Source organism: Oncorhynchus kisutch, linkage group LG30 (genome assembly GCF_002021735.2).
Source record: "Oncorhynchus kisutch isolate 150728-3 linkage group LG30, Okis_V2, whole genome shotgun sequence".
NCBI classification, from domain to species: domain Eukaryota; kingdom Metazoa; phylum Chordata; class Actinopteri; order Salmoniformes; family Salmonidae; genus Oncorhynchus; species Oncorhynchus kisutch.
This window is the reverse complement of record NC_034203.2, coordinates 29225336-29245473: the sequence shown is the minus strand read 5'-3', so window position 1 is coordinate 29245473 and position 20138 is coordinate 29225336. Positions and strand designations below refer to the sequence as shown.

Sequence of the window (20138 nt, the reverse complement as noted above, 5' to 3'; positions counted from 1 at the left end):
TTGATCAGGTCATTTTTGGATTATGGATGCTTTGTATATGGATCAGCAGCCAAAACGGTACTATAGTACCTGGATAAGATACAGTCAAGGGCATTGAGATTGTGTGTGGGTGCATTCAGAACGACACCCGTTGAGGCATTACAAGTTACAAGGATAGTGAAGAACTGCCACTGAGGATAAGTCGGAACAAACTTGCATTAGCGTACTTGGGCGAGGTTGAAAGGGAGTTCAGAAGGACATCCTGCGGTCACAGTAACTGGGGAATGCTGGGAGCGAGGAATGGGTAAGCAGAGGGAGAACGGGTGGACAATCGGGAAGAAAGTGGTAGAATATGGACTGGGGGAGAGAGAGATAGGGCCAGCAATTGCATTGGGGAACGATCCTCCATGGCTGTTTCCGAAACCATGTGTAGATGTGCACATGATTGAGGGCAGGAGAGAGTAGGGTGAGGACGTGAGACAGCGTATGGAGAGATATATAGATAATCATTTTTATTTGTTTTTTAAGGATATACTGTATAGAGATGGTTCAAAGGATCCAGTCAGTGGTAGGGTGGGGGCAGGGGTGTATATCCCAGAATTCAATGTTAGAGTATGTAAGCATTTAACTGATTTTGTGTCAGTGTATGCGGCTGAGTTGATGGCCATGATTATATATTTGAGATGGGTGGAAGAGGCGAAACCACATACCAGAGTGGTGATCTGTTCTAATTTGGCTGCAGTGTTTAGTAGTGTGAATACAGGCAGGTTGGGTAGAGGAGACATGTTTGTGGAGATGATGGTGTTGTTATTGGGATTGGAGAGAATGGGAGTGGTGGTAAGCTTTTGCTGGGTTCCCTCCCATGTGGGTGTGGATAGTAAGGAGAAGGCCGATGTGGTGGCTAAGAGTGCTGTGACGAGAGAGGGAGTAGATATTCAGGTTCCGCTGGCCCGCAGAAGTAAAGTCCTTGATTGGGGCAAAAGGGCTTGATCTTTGGCAAAGGGAGTGGGATGTTCGTAGTAAGGGGAGGTAATTTTATCACGTTCACCTGTCAGTAAAGGAAGAGGTGGGGAGTATGGGATGTAGGAGAGAGGAAGTTGTGTGGAGTGGACTACGGTTTGGGCACAAGGGTTTGAATGCCACATTGTGGATGATAAGGAAACATGAAACAGGTCTGTGTGTTTAGTGGAGGAAACGGTGGAGCATGTGTTGATATTTTGTGAACTGCATGAAGTAGATAGCGAGAGATTGTGTGAAAGGGTTTGGGTGGTGTAGTGGGGGGAGGGAAGTGATCCCAAACAAGAATAAGAAGAAAGGGAAAGCCCCACCCATAATCCCATTGTCAAGATGGCTGCGACTCAGTCCGTTAGTGTGGAGAAGCTAAAACTATATGGTATATCAGCTGGTAAAATGAAAGATGGACAGTCATGTTACCAATAAAATCAGCTTTACAGTCATATCAGATGATCTGGGTGGGACTGGGTAGGTCTGACTTGCTCTTTTGCGTAATACTAACCATTGCTACCAGCATTGTGAAAGGCCGCACTCAGAACACATTAGGTATTTTGAACAGATGCTTTCGAAGCCTTGGCATGAATATGTTTTGGACTGTATGTATAGCCAACACACAGTGTAGGCCTATCTAATTGTGTCCTGTTTGTACAATATTTTCTAATTAGTTTTCCACTGGGAGGCAGGGGCACAGGCCTACCCACTTGGGAGCCAAGCCCACCCAATCAGATTGAGCAAAAACAAAAAAGAACACATTATTACTACAAAAGGAACCAGTTTATAATTCCCCATGGCCTGCTATGTGCAGTGGGGGAGGGGGACTTACTGAAGTAGTTAGACATTTACAGTGTTGCCTCTGAGAGAGGGCTGTGAGATGATGTGATAAAACTCCCCAGCAGGGAATTTGTAGAAAGTTGAGGCTGGGTGTAAACGTTAAGTGAAATGCTTACTTACGAGCCCCTAACCCACAATGCAGTTTAAAAAAAATATGAGTAAGAATAAGAAATCAAAGTAACAAGTAATTAAAGAGCAGTAGTAAAATAACAATAGCGAGACTATACACAGTGGGGTACCGGTACAGAGTCAGTGTGCGGGGGCACTGGTAAGTTGAGGTAATATGTACATGTAGGTAGAGTTATTAAAGTGACTGGGGGGGGTGGGCAATGCAAATAGTCTGGGTAGCCATTTGATTAGATGTTCAGGAGTCTTGTGACTTGTTGAGAAGCCTCTTGGACCCAAACTTGCCGCTCTGGTACCGCTTGCCGTCCGGTAGCATAGAGAACAGTCTATGACTATTGTGGCTGGAGTCTTTGACAATTTTTAGGGCCTTCCTCTGACACTGCCTGGTGTAGAGGTCTTGGATGTCAGGAAGCTTGGCCCCAGTGATGTACTGGGCCGTACGCACTACCTTCTGTTTTTGCCTTGCGGTCGGAGACTGAGCAGTTGCCATACCAGGCAGTGATGCAACCAGTTCTCACCATGCTCTTGATGGTGCAGCTGTAGAACCTTTTGAGGATCTGAGGACCCATGCCAAATCCTTTCAGTCTACTGAGGGGGAATAGGTTTTGTCATGCCCTCTTCCCGACTGTCTTGGTGTGCTTGGAGCTCACAACCTGCTCCCCCTGCCGGTCAAGGTCTTCACCCTCCTCTGCCAGATCCACAACCCCTACTGCTGTCTCTAATGATGGTTCTAGATCCATCAGTTCACACTCCTCTTCCACTACCTCCACTGCAGGCCCTGGCTCCACTCCTCTCTCAGACAGTTCATCTAGAGGTGGGGGGACAGGGAGGACAACTAGGCCTCAACAGAGAAGATGGAGGAGCAAAGGTAGCGGCACTGGAATCAGCACTGGAACCAGCACAACAGAGGGAGATGAACCTGAGGACAGATGGCACACACTCATTGAAGAATATGTGGAACCAGGTTCACTTGGATGTCCTTTGACACACTACAGTGTTTGAGAGCGGTTGATATTGTAGAAATTGTGTTTTTACAGTGACCAATAGCTTTTAGGCATATTCGATGTGTAATAGCAATGGAATTCCCTAATTTACATACTTAGGACACTTTGGAGAGGTTGAGGGGGCACTTGGATATGTCCCTTGACTGCAACTAATACCCATTACTAAAACATCTGTAAAGTTCAAGCTGTTGTGTCTATCAATCCCATTTTTCCCAGAAGTGTTTAGACTTTTTGTGGAAGTCATCTGATGTGTTTCCAGCTTTATTCATCAACAATTTACTTACAGGTTGTCCACAAAACAGTTAGTTTGTGTGTGCTTGATCTTGTGTGATCTGAACTGTGCCATTCCTATCTATGTTCTGACCATTACCTTATAATCTCCCAGGTGATTTCTTTCTAATGACACCAAGTTTATGCATGTCCTTATGTAACTGCTCATTAAAAACACTTACATTTGGGTATGTCTATTTAGGCAGAAATCTACATTTTTGCCGTTACATTTAAGAGGTTTTAAGCTAGCTGGTTATTGTTATGTTGTAGCTAAACGCGGAACTATTCAACATCTGCTTCCTGTTAACAGCTAACGCTAAGAAGGTTGTTTAAAATGAAGATATCTGTGGTTATAAGCTTGTTTTGGGGTCAGTGCTTCTTGGGATCATTTTCCCAGGACATAGACATGTCCTTACAGTATATGGGCAGAAAGCTTACATTCTTGTTAATCTAACTGCACTGTCCAATTTACAGTAGCTATTACAGTGAGTGAAAAAATACAATGCTATTGTTTGAGGAGAGTGCACAACAACAAAAAACTTTTATCACGGCAACAGGTTTGATATATTCACCTCTGAAGGTAAATAATGTACTTCCATTCAGTAATCTTGCTCTGATTTGTCATCCCGAGGGTCCCAGAGATAAAATATAGCATAATTTTGTTTGATAAAATCCAGTTTTATATTCAAATGTAGGAACTGGGTTCTACAGTTTGGACCCCTGTTGTGTCTGGGTATGTCATTTTAAGCGAAAATTGAAAAAAAATGGTCAGATCCTTAAGTGGTTTTAACCCTTAACCATCTTGAATTTTAACTTCAACGGTAGTGTGGACGTCCCCCACGGATCCCGAATGGCATGGACTGTTGTTTTGGTAGTGGCGATGCACTTCCTAGTCCCATCGAATGCTATCATTTCCATGCTAACGTGCTCTTCCTTGGAGGCACGCACGGCGCAACACGGTCAACAGGCGGGGAGAGGACCAGGCCCCGTGTCCGGTCTGATGTTTTTGCCAGACATATTGGATGATCAAATCATAGACATACAGTAGACCTACGTCATTCAATCAAACACATGACCATTTTGATTTGGCAACCTGTGTGCCTGTGCATTCAGCATTATCAGTCTAGAGTTATTATTGAATCCCATAATAATCCAAGGTACATTAGAATGAGTGTGATGAAATGGGTTAATATTGTTTTCTAAGGTAATATTGTCATACACAACACTTAATAATAATTTGTATTTATTTCACACGCTATTGTTGATGAATATGTTCCAGTGCACTCAACATTGGGAGAGAATGACTTATAACATAGATGGGTAAAATTTCAGCAGTTTGTAGACAATAATGCCTTAAATGCAGTTCCATCAAAGTTATGATTATAGGCCTACTGCCCAATGACTTACTCTGTATAAACAATTCAGCCATTAGCTGTGTGAGACCATTTTCTTACAGAATATCAATTTATTAAGCTTCTATCAGAAAACAAAAATCACATAAGGATCTCTTTTGAGATCCTGATTTAGGTAGTCCGAGCGCCAGACCTAATAGAGTGTGTTAGCCTCTCCTATTTTCAGGTCACAGGTCACTACCACCTATTAGGGGGATGCTTTATTGCACTCATAAGTAAAGGCCATTTGACAATAGTAAGGTGCAACACATTTTTCATTGGTAAAATACATTACATAAAGATTTACTATGCAGAAATCGCTAAAATTCCAATAGTTTGTCCAATTTCAGTTCATGTGACAAAACAAGCAAGTATAGTGTAGAGAATCAGTGTAACGTCTAAACTGCTGTGAAATGTAATTTCACATAGGCAAAAATATTGTATGTTCAGCTGTTTGAAGCTGGTGCACAAAACCGAAAGTAAAAGTCACAAAAATGAAACTTAAAAGTGGAAAGCATCGAAATAGTGCACATAGAACAGATCTACAGCTAGACTTGCTGTCAATGAGTGACATATCGATAACTCACATTTCTATGTGAATTTTGTCAGGTCACCCAAAACGTTACACATTGCAGCTTTAATAATAGAGTGAATCTAAATAATGTAATAATCAACCAATAAAATAAAACAAATACAATAAAATACCCTTCAAAGGAAATCCAGAAAAGCATTCAGAGTGACGATTGGAATAGTGGTGGTTGAGCAAGACCTGTGTCCTAATAACAGCTGGCTGTCTTGTACCAACACAGTCACTTCAACTCAAACTACCCAATAGGTAGTCGCAATTGCAAATGAGAACTTGTTCTCAACTTGCCTACCTGGTTAAATAAAGGTGAAATAAATCAAATAAAAATAGCATTTGCTGATCCAGAGCATGTTATATAGCCCTCAAACTCAAAGCCAGTTTCACTGTATTTTTTAATTGTTCCCCTTTAATCAGAGGCTGGGACAATAGGTGCATGCAATTAATTGTCAGGTAGAATAGAACCAGCAGGCTTCGGGTCTCGTAGGGTAAGAGTACCTGTTTTATAGCATCAAATGGCTGTTTGCTCCTCATTTGATAACCAGATGTAACTAACATCCAATAAATATTTCATACAACATCCTGTGACCTATCCCAAAATATTGTTCTCCTAAAATCTAAAACATTTTTTTTAGAATGTGAGTTTCCATTACCAATTGTCCTCGTCAACCACGTACCTTCAACAGACTTGCATTCACAATAATCTCATACGTCATGTTTTGTGTGTCACTAAGATGCAATACCATCTCAGGTAGTTACAGTTGGCTCATATCTATGTCTCATCAAAGTGATAACCCTCAGGAAACACACACATTTTGAGGATATGGAGACTCAAAACTGAGTTGAGGTAAGGCATGGCATCTTCGTCTAAAAACAGTGCAGTAGACATTCTTGGTGAGTGAGAATTCCTTAAAACTACCTAGTACATTAAGAGGTGTGTTATATGTGGGAAAGGTGTAGATATACAACTTATGGCAAACTGAGGTAATATTAAGGGGACATACAAAATATCAATCCAAAAGAGTCCATATTCATTTATCAGGTTATTTGTGTTGAAATGCAGTCTGCTGTTGCAATGCCTTCAGTTCTTCTCTTGGCTTCACAATGTAGTCTTTGTACATGGAATAAATGACACCTGAAAAACAGAGGGAAGAAAATGTTAAATGAAGATCATTTCCAAAACTGGTACATAAAATATTACACTGTATTGGAGCTGCTGTAACTATTAAATAGGAAAGTGTACATAATTTCATACGGTATACTTTTTCATGTGACATAGCAACATAATGACGACATCTGCATCGTGAGAGGCTTTAAGACTAGTTTACATCTAGAATAAAAATGTATCAAAATAACAGTTTCCACATCCTGTGCGATCTGATCAGTAGCCAAATCTGTTTTGGGACAGATACATTTCACCAGAAACCTTACAACACTGTGCTAAAATATTTCAATTTGGCATGTGCCAGAAAACTGGTGCCTGCAACGTTAAATAACATTACAACCTCATCCAATCACAATGTGGACACATGACACATTTAAAGGTCATGTCATCAAATACAGATTTAAAGTTTAATACCAGTGGGGTGTTCCAGAAAGCAGGACCATTAAGTTACCAAGCGAACTTTGATAAATATAGCTCTTGATTTTCTAAATGATTTAGAATGCTAAACTTGAATATGGGTTGTCGAGTCAATTATTTAAAGTTTATATTTCTCAAAAATATTAAGTTATTTCATTATTTTTGGGACAGTTTGCTACCTGGCTTACTTATTGATCCTGCTTTCTGGAACAGCCCCTAGGTGTCAACAGGGTCCAACAGCCTGTAATACTGTACATACCAATGGTCATAGCTCCCACCACGAATCCTTGGGCCATAACACGCATGTGGATAAGGTGCACTGACATCTTCATGTCTCCACGGCTCTTCAACTTGTAAAGTCTGTAGCCCACAATGGAAAAGAATCCTGCCATTCCTTAAAAAAACAGTTAACTTAGTACACAATATAAAGGATGACTGGACATATAGGACAATGGCAATTGAAGACATACAGTCAATATCTACATCAATAAAAAACAACCTGAAAAAAAAACAAGCATGAAAAAACTATGATGGATATGGGCTACTGGTGTGGTTGTGTGTGCTGTGTATATAAATTATTGGTAGTATACACTAGATGACTGACAAGGGGCACTGTTTTAAAGCCACCATCTTGGCAATCCCCCACCGGCGTAAAAAATATTTTAGTAGCAATGGAAATTAATTTGTCAATGTCTACATTTGTTTTTGCCATGTTCATTCTATTACAGAGACTTTAATGCATACTTTTACATATTATGTGAGCTAAAAATAATTTTTTCAATTTTCCTTAAAGTATCATTTTTATAAAGTTCTAATGTTGCTGTCCGCACTACAACAACAAAATACTTAATACATGTAATTTTGTCCTTGAAACATTTAATTGAAACATTGAAATAATTCCTATGGAGACGGCTTCTTCTGGGGAGTGCCAATATGGCCAATACATTGCATAAGCAATCCAAGGTTTACATACAACATTTTATACTACTCACCTATTGGGACAAAAGGATTCTCCTTCACCTTTCGCATAAACTTAGATTCTTCTTCATCATATGCAGACATCTTGGCTGAAACCAGAAAAGTATAATTACTCAGAGGTACTGTACTTTATAACATAAATCTACCAAAGACGTTATTCACAATGATTGTCTCACTACATCAACGACACAGATAATGACATTAAATAGGCTATTAGCAGTCATACTATTGGAAAATATTGGGACATACTTATAGGTCTCAGTAGGCCTATTTGAGCTTGTAAAACCTACAACACCAAACGTAATCAATAACTTGAAGTAGAAGTTCAGATATCAGTAACATGGTGTTCTCTTGGGAAATACAGTAAAACGTCGACTTATTTCAAGGACTGTCAGGATGTAACCTAATAGTTAATATCAGATATTAAAGCAATGTGATAATTGAATACAGAATAACTTTTGGCCTAGCTATATAAGAGTTCCCACGTCAAAGACACTTTTGAATGAAAGTCAAAGGGAACTGTTTCATAGTAAATATCACTTGTGATACCCTAAATAAAGACAACATCCGACATTAGAATTAACATTTATTCTTACCGTTTTGTCAAACTTCTATTGAATATAATGGATCCGGACTGATTCTGTATGCGCTACACACCAAATAGACACCGCGCTGTCCTTACATCGAGCTACTCAAACAGCAGTCCAAAATTAAGTAACATTTTCACACACGTGACGTTGGCTGTCTTTTTCCATTGAATTATCTCACACGTTTAGCCAATAAAAACCTTTCAACCTTTTAAAATTAATTTGTTCAATCTCTTGATTACTATCCCTTGTTAATGGTACATTTTATTATGGCCTTTCCCTGGAAAATAATAAGCTCGAGTTGCAAATAAACTAAATCGTTCACAGAAGAAAATCTGTATGAATTGTAGTTCGGGGGGAATTACAAAATCGGTTTTGACGGAGCATATACCTCCAAATAAAACGTGTTTAATTCCATGATATACACATGTGTATGTATGTATTTAAGGATCAGAGTATACATTTATTTTTGAGCTACTTACATTTTAAACGTCGTCTTAAAGTTTATTGGAACGCCATTTCCCAGAGTGCAAGGGAGGGTGGGGAGGGGGGGGGCGCGGTGTGTTAAAATAGCTTGTCTCATCCAATGTGCGCATTCCCCACGTGCTAGAACAGAATGTGCGCTAGTTGTTTTGGATCTCGTGCTGTGAATCGATTTGTATGAAATGATTATCTTATTACAACTCAAATATCTATCATAGGTTTATAGACGTTGATAGAATTGACTAAAAACACAGGTGGTTCATGTTTTAAATATTTAAAATAATAAACGTCTATACCCTATCTATACATAAAATAGATTCAAGTTAGGTCTATAGAGGTATAGGTCTAGAGGTAAATCGTTGAGTCGTTGAGTTCATCAGCTGTATTTTGAGTTTCCGTTAAGAGCACAAAAAAAACAGGATTTTACATACCTCTTATACGTAAGAGGAAGAGGTAATGACAAATACCAGGAAACAGAAATGCTGCTTACTTTGTCATACCTATAGTGCTTATTACTTAAATGCTCTTTTGTATTGCTGGAACAGAACTTTAACTACTGGCTTTTAGGATTTCAGAAACACTTTTTTCCCCCAGAGGTAAGCCTACCCTACTGCATGCATAAAACATCATAGAGGAAAGTTGTTTCTTCTTCTTGACAGTATATCATATGTCTGACGTCTGTATTTCACATTTCTCCTCCTTAGATATACAAGAGGATAATGGATTTAAACATCCCCGAACTGAGTGTTGACTATAATTACAGCCATTATTATGACTATGGAGATGAACCATTGGACGGCGTTGGACTTTGTGAAAAGGCACACGTCAAAGTATTTGGAAGAATTTTTCTGCCCGTCTCTTACATTATCATTTGCACCCTCAGCATTATAGTAAATATACTTTTTATTTCAACTTTAATCAAATCCAAACATCATAGAAAAACATTTCCTATGAATATGGCAATTTCTGATATGTTGTTTGCATTAACACTCCCTTTTTGGGCAGTGTATGCCCACAATGAATGGATATTTGGCAATGATTCCTGCAAGACAGTTACTGCGATTTACATCACTACTTTGTACAGCAGTATCCTGTTCATCACTTGTATAAGTGTGGATAGGTATTTAGGTGTAGTATGGACTCTTTCCAGCTGGAACCACTGTACACCTATGGAAAACACCTTAGTGAGCTTTGTGGTGTGGAGCCTCTCCATCTTAGCAGCAGCACCACATTGGACCTTCGTTCAGGAACAAGAGTTTCACGGCCAGAAGATTTGCATGTACCCTTTTGGAGAGGAAAATCACTTGCCTCTGTGGAAGATTCTCATGAAGTTTCAGCTGAACGTCTTTGGGTTTCTCACACCTTTTCTGATCATGCTCTTCTGCTACCTGCGAGTCTGCTGTGCTGTAGCGAAGGTGAAAGTGGGACCGAGAAGAAAGAGTCTGAAATTGGTCATGATAGTTGTTGTGGTATTTTTTGTGTTATGGTTCCCGTACAACACTGTGTCCTTTTTACACTCCTTGCAACACTTGCATGTGATTTCTAATTGTGCCACAAGCCTACATCTGGATTTCGCCATTCAGGTTACAGAGGTCATTGCCTATAGCCATGGTTTTGTAAATCCCATTGTGTATGCCTTTGTCAACAAGAGGGTTTGGAAGGGCTTTGCTACGATGTGTGGGGGGAAATGCAGAAGAAGAACCAGTGATGAGTATGTGCTGGAGTGCTCCGATAGCACAAAGTCCATGTCAGTTCAGAGTGGAGTGATAGAGTTACAAGCAGTTCAGAGCTACCTAGAGAATAATACTCAACCAACAAACACAGAGCAGAGATAATCCTCCATAAGAGTTGAAATGGCTTTGCACAAATAACTGTTTACATTATAACATGTTAACTATACCTGGGAAGTTAAGTGGATTATTTACAATCACTCTCTATTTACAGTGTGTTTGTGTCCTTCTATGCCTTGTATTCAAATGCAGTATATCATTGTACAAATAGGGGGGGGGGGGTATATTGGCAAAATACATGATAATAAAGATGTTTAATAGTTGAGCAGTTTTTTTGCTATCACACAGTGTACTGGATAAAATGAAGAAATAAAATAAAGTCACTCAGCATATGTGTGACACCAGTTAAACCTCTTGGCTATCTTACAAGGATAAAGTGGTGTCCTCCCTTCCTGTAACTCATAATTTCATAATGCCAGTACAGATTTTTTTTTTTAAATCAGGGCTATGTACAGTGCTTCTGAAAAGTGTTCAGACCCTTTGACTTTTTCCACATTTTGTTACATTACAGCCTTATTCTAAAATGTATTAAATATTTTTTTCCTCATAAATCATAAATCTCCATAATGACAAAACAAAAACAGGTTTTTAGAAATGTTTGCAAATGTAAAAAACATAAATATTTTATTTACATAAGTATTCAGATCCTTTGTTATGAGACTCAAAATTGAGCTCAGCTGCATCCTGTTTCTATTGATCATCCTTGAGATGTTTCTACAACTTGATTGGAGTCAACCAAATTCAATTGATTGGACATGATTTGGAAAGGCACACACCTGTCTTTATAAAGGTCCGACAGTTGACAGTGCATGTCAGAGCAAAAACCAAGCCATGAAGTCGAAGGAATTGTCCGTACAGGATTGTGTCGAGGGACAGATCTGGAGAAGGGTACCAAAACATTTCTGCAGCATTGACGGTCCCCAAGAACAAAGGGGCCTCCATCATTCTTAAATGGAAGAAGTTTTGAACCACCAAGACTCTTCCTAGAGCTGTCCGCCCGGATAAACTGCAATCGGGGGAGAAGGGCCTTCGTCAGTTCCTCTGGGAAGATGGGAGAACCTTACAGAAGGACAACCATCTCTGCAGCACTCCACCAATCAGGCCTTTATGGTAGAGTGGCCAGACGGAAGCTACTCCTCAGTAAAAGACACATGACAGCCCGCTTAGAGTTTGCCAAAACGTACCTAAAGGACTCAGACAATGAGAAACAAGATTCTCTGGCCTGATGAAACCAATATTGAACTATTTGGCCTGAATGCCAAGCGTCACATCTGGAGGAAACCTGGCACCATCCCTGCGGTGAAGCATCCTGCTGTGGGGATGTTTTTCAGCAGCAGGAACTGGGAGACTAGTCAGGATCAAGGGAAAGATGAACAGAGAAAAGTACAGAGCAGTCCTTGATGGATACATGCTCTAGAGCACTCAGGACCTCAGAGTGGGATGAAGATTCACCTTCCAACAGGACAATAACCCTAAGACACAGACAAGTCTCTGAATGTCCTTGAGTGGCCCAGCCACAGCCTGGACTTGAACACGATCTAACCATCCTCTGGAAAGACCTGAAATAAGCTTTGCAAGAGGTCTGAATACTTTCCGAATGCACTGTATCTAGGTAGAGGTTATCTACCATATTCAAGGGATATATGTATAAAACTGCTAAAAATCTCAATGTAGTCTACTGCATCAGATTTTTAACATTTTGTTTAAAAGTAATTTGTGACAGACTAATCCCGAGGAGGTACCTCGAAAGGTCATAGTGGTAAGAAAGCAACTTTGACCCATCAGACTTTCCACCCCAATTCCTGCCAGGACAGAACACAATCACTGAAAAGTAGACCCAACTGAATAACTCTAAAATATCTCCTAGAAGACTGTCAATAATATGCAAACAACATGGACCATAGTACCGTGACCCCTAATTCCTGACAGCAGGACAAGACACAATAACTGATAAGTAGACCCAAAGAGATTGAACTATTCTAAAATATCCGCTAGATTAGAAGACAGTCAATAATATTCAAACCACATGGTATTTTTTGGCCATATGACAAAATAGCTCAGTTTTCCTTCAGATCCTTTTCAAAATAATGTGATTTCATATACTACAGGGGTTATATTGTCAAGATACTGACAATAAAGATGTTTATTAGTTGAATTTTCTTTTTTGCTATCACACAGTGTAAGGAATATTTATAAAACTGCTACGAATCTCAATGTAGCCTACAGCATTTAATTTCTTATGTAAGTAATTTGTCACAGAGACATCTCAATTCCTGTTTCCCCAAGAGGTACTTCAATGTTCATCATAGGGGTATGGAACAAAACAGGATGCAACTTTGACCCATCAGACTTTCCACTCCAATTCCTGCCAGGACACAATCACTGACAAGTAGTCTCAAAGAGATTATACTACAACATGGAAACAACATGGACCTTTTTTCTGTGGCCCCTATTTAAAGAAGAATGTATGATCAATGGTGGTATAGATACACATGGCGTGGCTTAACTTAACCACACACCCGAGTAGTGTACAGCAGTAGGGTATTCTCATTACTCCCATGTAATTAGTCAAACTTTGGCGGCATCCTCAGCAAACAACTGAGACTTTTTGTTTGTTTCAATAAACGTTTTCAGCAACCTCACATGTCGTATTTAACATACTTGGCGGTAACAACAACACGTTATTTGAAAGATACTTATTCTGCCACTCTAATCGTCTCTTTGGCTGATAATCGAGACGTACATTCCATGCGACAGTCTATCTGTTCATGCTAATATTTTTACGTTTCGAATGAAAGGGTTTTTAGGAATGATGTAGTTTGTTGATTAAGATGGCATGGACGTATGAAAAATGACCAACCAAGCCTATCCTAAGTGTTCATAGAATTAATAAAAAAATGAATACAGCAGTTGTCGGGTTATGAATAAAGTAAGTCATTTAAGATATATGAGTAACGGGAGTACCCTATGGCTGTATCCTACTCGGGGGCGTGTTCATGTTAAGCCCTGCCTCGCTGTGTGTATCTATAGCAAAATAAATGTACCCTATCATTTTTGGCCAGATGGCATGTCCCATGACAAAATAACTCAAGTTTTCCTTCAGATCCTTTTCAAAATAATTTGATTTCATATACAGGGATTATATTGTCAAGATACTGACAATAAAGATGTTTATTAGTTGAACTTAAATTTTTTGCTATCACACAGTGTAATGAATAATACAACAATTGTCACTCACCATAATAGTTTATAAAACTGGTACACATCTCAATGTAGCCTACAGAATTTCATTTTGTTATGTAAGTAATTTGTCACAGAGACATCTCAATTCCTGTTTCCCCAAGAGGTACTTCAATGTTCATCATAGGGGTATGGAACAAAACAGGATGCAACTTTGACCCATCAGACTTTCCACTCCAATTCCTGCCAGAACACAATCACTGACAAGTAGTCTCAAAGAGATTATACTACAACATGGACCTTTTTTTCTGTGGCCCCTTTGTGAAGAAGAATGTATGGTCAGTGGTGGTGTAGATACACATGGCAAGGCGTGGCTTAACGTAACCACACACCCACCCGAGTAGTGTACAGCAGTAGGGTATTCTCATTACTCCCATGTAATTAGTCAAACTTTGGCGGTATCCTCAGCAAACAACTGGCACTTTTTGTTTGTTTCAATAAACGTTTTCAGCAGCCTCACATTTCGTATTTAACATACTTGGCGGTAACAACAACACGTTATTTGAAAGATACTTATTCTGCCACTCTAATCGTCTCTTTGGCTGATAATCGAGACGTACATTCCATGCGACAGTCTATCTGTTCATGCTAATATTTTTACGTTTCGAATGAAAGGGTTTTTAGGAATGATGTAGTTTGTTGATTAAGACGGCATGGAAGTATGAAAAATGACCAACCAAGCCTATCCTAAGTGTTCATAGAATGAATTAAAAAATGAATACAGCAGTTGTCGGGTTATGAATAAAGTAAGTCATTTAAGATATATGAGTAACGGGAGTACCCTATGGCTGTATCCTACTCGGGGGCGTGTTCATGTTAAGCCCTGCCACGCTGTGTGTATCTATAGCAAAACAAATGTATACTATCATTTTTGGCCAGATGGGGGCGGCATGTCACAAGATAAATGAACGCGGATCCTTTCTAAAATGATGTGTTTCTAGGCTCCTCACTGACAAGATAGTATAGTGTGATGTTTATGGTATTCTCTCTTTTCCTCAATCATCACTCAGGGTTTCAAAGTGTTATCATGGTGAAGGAAGTCCATGCTTAGTACATTGCCACCCCACAGTTAAACTTAAAGTGGCACTCCAGTCACCTCTTCTAGTAATTTAACAGCTGATTTACTGAACAAAAGGCACATCTCAAAAGGTAGTCCAAGTAAGTCATGACATGGTACAAGTTTTAAACATTGTAACATGAGGATGTTAGCATAAGAATGACCAATTCATAACACATTGTTGGATGTTCTGGATATTTGTTAATACTGTCTCTAATACCACAATGTCTTTCTGAACATCACAAATGTAGGGTTGTTCTCTTTTGCTCCTCTAGTGTTCCTCAAGCAAGGTGGGGGGCCAGTGACATCACACAAATCCCATGAGACCAACTCCTGAATGCCTTGAAGTTTGCAGTTGTCTAAAACACACTATTTTGCTCAAAACGTATTTGACCCTTTAATGTGTGTACTTTACTGTATTTATACTTGGGATATTGCTTTTCAACTGTAAAAGTAAAACAATCGTTGGAGGATGTCTTTAAGGTTTGAAGTCCATGGACTTCCACACATCCAAATGAGTCCATACTACGTACACTGTAGCGCAATGTAAACTTGGAGGGTGAGTGTTTCAATGTTTCCCAAATTACTATTTTTATATCCAAAATATTAGACTTTTCCTGTTTTTTACATTTCAGCAGCACATCAATTCCTCTTTATAAATTGTTATGGCACCTACATTTGTGATGTTCAGAAAGACATTGTGGTATTAGAGACAGTATTAACAAATATCCAGAACATCCAACAATGTGTTATGAATTGGTCATTCTTATGCTAACATCCTCATGTTACAATGTTTAAAACATTTTTTTAAATCAGTTACAATGTAAGTAAATATGAAACTCCCTGAAAGTTGATTTCAATGGCCTAGAGTTAGTTTCCCTTTCACGAAGAGAGGAGTTTTTCATAATATACTTATCTTTTAGATAAAGCGTACCGTGATACGTGGTAAAGATGTCATCTGCCTGTAACATCGTTGAGGGAAAAAAGAACACACTGTTTTTATCACACACAAGATAGAGATCTGAATGTATTGTAAAAGTACTTAGGGGAATCTGGGGCTAAAAGTAACACAGGGTCAGTTGTAACAGCTAAATAACTCAAATATGAAACCAGGTAGAACGCTGTCATTCAATGTGCTAGTGGTTGGTTAGTGTCTACATACCTGAGAAGTTTTAGGAGTACTCATAAATATTCTACATATAAATCATATATCATCTTTAGCAATAAGAAGAGGTATTTTTATTGATAGAGTTGATGATAATAATTATTGCTCAGATTACACTCAAATTACACATGTTACAATTTACCCCTTACCTAAAGTGTATGCTATTTTATATAGTATTTAGAAACATTTACATAATTACATAAAATTGTATTTCTTTACATCAAGTTTCCCAGTACAACTAAGACAATACCTTAGAAACATAATAAATCATACGTTTGAATACTAAAAGTATCATACATAAAATATATACATTTTGGCTACTCCGTTTTTGTATTTTCATCCAAATAGCAGTTTCAAATCATACAATTTTTCACCCAGGCAACAGTAAAAACATGTCACACCACACAATCCATGATAAAGCATCCCCCTTTGAACAAATTAGTGACAATTATTCAAATCTACAGTATGTTGCATGGATTAATGAGAAAGAAAAACAAAAGTATTTTTCCCTCACTGTTATTATAGCGCCCCCTTGGGCCAGTCAGTGTAATTTTGTAAATGCCGGATGTCAATGAGAAGACGTACAGTACCAGACAAAAGTTTGAACACACCTACTCATTCAAGGGTTTTTCTTGATATGTACTATTTTCTACATTGTAGAATAATAGTGAAGACAAACATATGAAATAACACATATGGAATCATGTAGTAACCCAAAAAGTGTTAAACAAATCAAAATATCTTTTATATTTGAGATTCTTCAAAGTAGACACTCTTTGCTTTGATGACAGCTTTGCACACGCTTGGCATTCTCTCAACCAGCTTCACCTGGAATGCTTTTCATACAGTCTTGAAGGTGTTCGCACATATGCTGAGCACTTGTTGGCTGCTTTTCCTTCAATCTACGGTCCAAATCATCCCAAACCATTTCAATTGGGTTGAGATCGCGTGATTGTGGAGGCAAGGTCATCTGATGCAGCATTCCATGACTCAACTTCTTGGTCAAATAGCCCTTACAGAGCCTGGAGGTGTTGGGTCATTGTCCTGTTGAAAAACAAATTATAGACCCAATAAGCACAAACCAGATGGTATGGTGTATCGCTGCAGAATGCTGTAGCCATGCTGGTTAAGTGTGCCATGCATTCTAAATAAATCACAGACAGTGTCACCAGCAAAGCACCCCCACGCTATCACACCTCCTCCTCCATGCTTCACAGTTGGAACCAGACATGTGGAGATCATCTGTTCACCTACTCTGCGTCTCACAAAGATATGGCGGTTGGAACCAAAAATCTCAAGAACAGATATACACCGGTCCATTTCATATTGTTTCTTGGACCAAGCCAGTCTCTTCTTCTTATTGGTGTCCTTTAGTAATGGTTTCTTTGCAGCAATTCGACCATGAAGGCCTGATTCATGCGGTCTCCTCTGAACAGTTGATGTTGAGATGTGTCTGTTACTTGAACTCTTTGAAGCATTTATTTGGCCTGCAATTCCTGAGGCTGGTAACTCTAATGAACTTATCCTCTGCAGCAGAGGTAACTCTGGGTCTTCCTTTCCTGTGGCGGTCCTCATGAGAGCCAGTTTCATCATAGCACTTGATGGTTTTTGCAACTGCACTTGAAGAAACCTTCAAAGTTCTTGAAATATTGACTGACCATGTCTTATACTAATGATCTACTGTCATTTCTCTTTGCTTATTTGAGCTGTTCTTACCATAATATGGACTTGGTCTTTTACCAAATAGGGCCATCTTCTGTATACCACCTATACCTTGTCACAACACAACTTATTGGCTCAAACGTATTAAGAAGGAAAGACATTCCACAAATGAACTTTTAACAAGGCACACCGGTTAATTGAAATGCATTCCAGGTGACTACCTCATGAAGCTGGTTGAGAGTGTGCAAAGCTGTCATCAAGCCAAAGGGTGGCTACTTTGAAGAAGTTTAACACTTTTTTGGTTACTACATGATTCCATATGTGCTATTTCATAGTGTTGATGTCTTCACTATTATATTACTATTATTACTATTAATGAAAACGGGTCAGGAGATATACTTGTTCAAAGTTTGGTAGGGGACAACAAGTCTAATTTGCAGAAAGTCTATGTGTGGAGTTTCTAGGTTCTTATGGGAAGTTGTTGCTCATGAAGGGCTGCATATATCTACAACATGTCATGACTGTAGCTCAAACGGGAGAGGAGATATGCTTGTTTAAAGTGTTGAATTTCAGTTTATTACTATAGCACCCCCATTGTCCCAATTTTGACGAACCTTGGGTGAATGATGTGTCTTGTCATCGAGATCCAACATTTGATTTGGCAAATGTTGGCTCTCGATGACAAGAAACATCATTCATCCAAGTTTTGTCAAAATTGGGCCAGTGATGTCTGAGATATGAAGTACGCAGATAGCCTAGGGGTTACGAGCATTAGGTTGGTAACCGAAACGTCACTGGTTTGAATCTCTGAGCTGGCAATGTGGAAAAATCATCTCTTCTGGCCTTGAGTGAGGCAGTTGACCCCCAAAAGCAAATGCTCCCCGGGTGCCGATGACATCGATAAAGGCAGCCCCCCTCTCTGATTCAGGTTAATTGCGGAGACACATTTTGGTTGAATGTATTCAGTTGTTCAACTGACTAGATATCCTTTTACTAATGTACGGACAGAGACAGATCCATAGTCCCCCTCTCAGTTTCATAGTGGGGGACAATTACCCATATTTTTTTTACCATTGAAGACAGTGTTACATTTAATCCTGCAGCCTGTTACATTTAACTCCATCCATAGGGTCAATTGTAACATTTCACCTCCGCCGCTCTTGGTTGAATTGTAAATGACTGTGTAAGGGGTGCATAACCGGTGGCAGGGAAGTCAGACGCAGGAGAGCAGAACTAGGTAATAGCCGGAGCAGTTTAATAGCAAAATTAAAACTAATATAACGGTTTTAACAATTCCTATATGTGTTCATTAACCAATTCAATTAAAATCATTCTGTCTGTTTCTAAGAATTTGTAAGATCCTTATTTGCATGAAATAGACAGAGACCAGTCTATTAAAATTAGCCAATAGTATTTATTCTCGGAGCACGCTGCTCATAGAACCATGTACAACAGCATATATTTCACATATGACGTCATAGGTTATAAAAGGTATCTCCTCCTCTCGACCAGGACAAAGCAGGTTCAAAAGATCATTCCAACTTACTAGTGCACATACATGACACACAATATACCTGGATTATCTCCTGAAGTCTCACCATAGTTTATTACCACTTAGCAGACAGTTCCAGATACGGAAAACCTGGAGGGGCTCTCGCTGTCTTATTTGATCGCCACAGAGTTATAGTTGAGTCGGTTCAAACATAGGTTAATGATTCTCTTTGCTTACTTTAGACCAGTCCTTCTCAAATAGTGGGGCGCACCCCCTGGGGGGGGGCTCGGAGCGATGCCAGGGGGGGCGCGTGTGACCCCGGGGAACATGCTTTTTTTGCTGCAGGGAGTAGTTTTTTGTTGTTGCACCGAACAAGAGCACACAGCACAGAGCAGGAGATATGAAGTGCAGATAACAAACCCTTAAGAGACACCATGGAAAAATATTTAACAGGGATGAAAAGAAAGGCGGAGAGAGACGGAGATATTGAGACAAACGTAAGTCTCCCGAAAGCTAAGACGAGGAAATATGACGAAGCGTATGTAGCGCTTGGCTTCACTGTGACTACGGTGGGAGACGAGTAAAGACCGGTATGTTTACTGTGTCTAAAAATTTTGGCATCGGACAGCATCAAGCCAAATAAATTAAGGCGTCACTTAAAGACATTACACCCCAATCACGCTGATAAGCCGCTTGAGTTTTTTCAGCGAAAACGTGCAGAATATTGCCAACAATCGTCCCGCTTTGTGAATACTACTTCAGTAAATCAGCAAGCACTGTTAGCATCATATAAGGTGGCGTACCAAATTGCTCAGTTGAAAAAAACCACTCCATAGCAGAGGAGCTGATACTGCCTGCAGCATTAGACGTGGTCTCTGTCATGCTGGATGACGCAAGTGCTGCA

General features: G+C 39.4%; 2 protein-coding genes across 2 annotated transcripts; one reads left to right on the top strand and one right to left on the bottom strand.

The window, feature by feature from the left end:
- Positions 1-4450: 4450 nt before the first annotated feature.
- LOC109874944 (HIG1 domain family member 1A, mitochondrial-like) lies at positions 4451-8533 on the bottom strand. The gene is made up of 4 exons (XM_020467017.2): positions 8355-8533; positions 7773-7847; positions 7040-7174; positions 4451-6333 (listed from the first exon to the last, which is right to left on the bottom strand). The coding sequence occupies exons 2-4, from the start codon at positions 7840-7842 to the stop codon at positions 6242-6244; spliced, it is 297 nt and encodes a 98-aa protein (XP_020322606.1). The 5' UTR covers positions 7843-7847; positions 8355-8533; the 3' UTR covers positions 4451-6241.
- Positions 8534-8958: 425 nt separating this feature from the next.
- Positions 8959-10994, top strand: LOC109875344 (atypical chemokine receptor 2). Its single transcript, XM_020467671.2, has 3 exons — positions 8959-9281; positions 9374-9424; positions 9533-10994. The coding sequence occupies exon 3, from the start codon at positions 9548-9550 to the stop codon at positions 10661-10663; it is 1116 nt and encodes a 371-aa protein (XP_020323260.1). The 5' UTR covers positions 8959-9281; positions 9374-9424; positions 9533-9547; the 3' UTR covers positions 10664-10994.
- The last annotated feature ends 9144 nt before the right edge of the window (positions 10995-20138 follow it).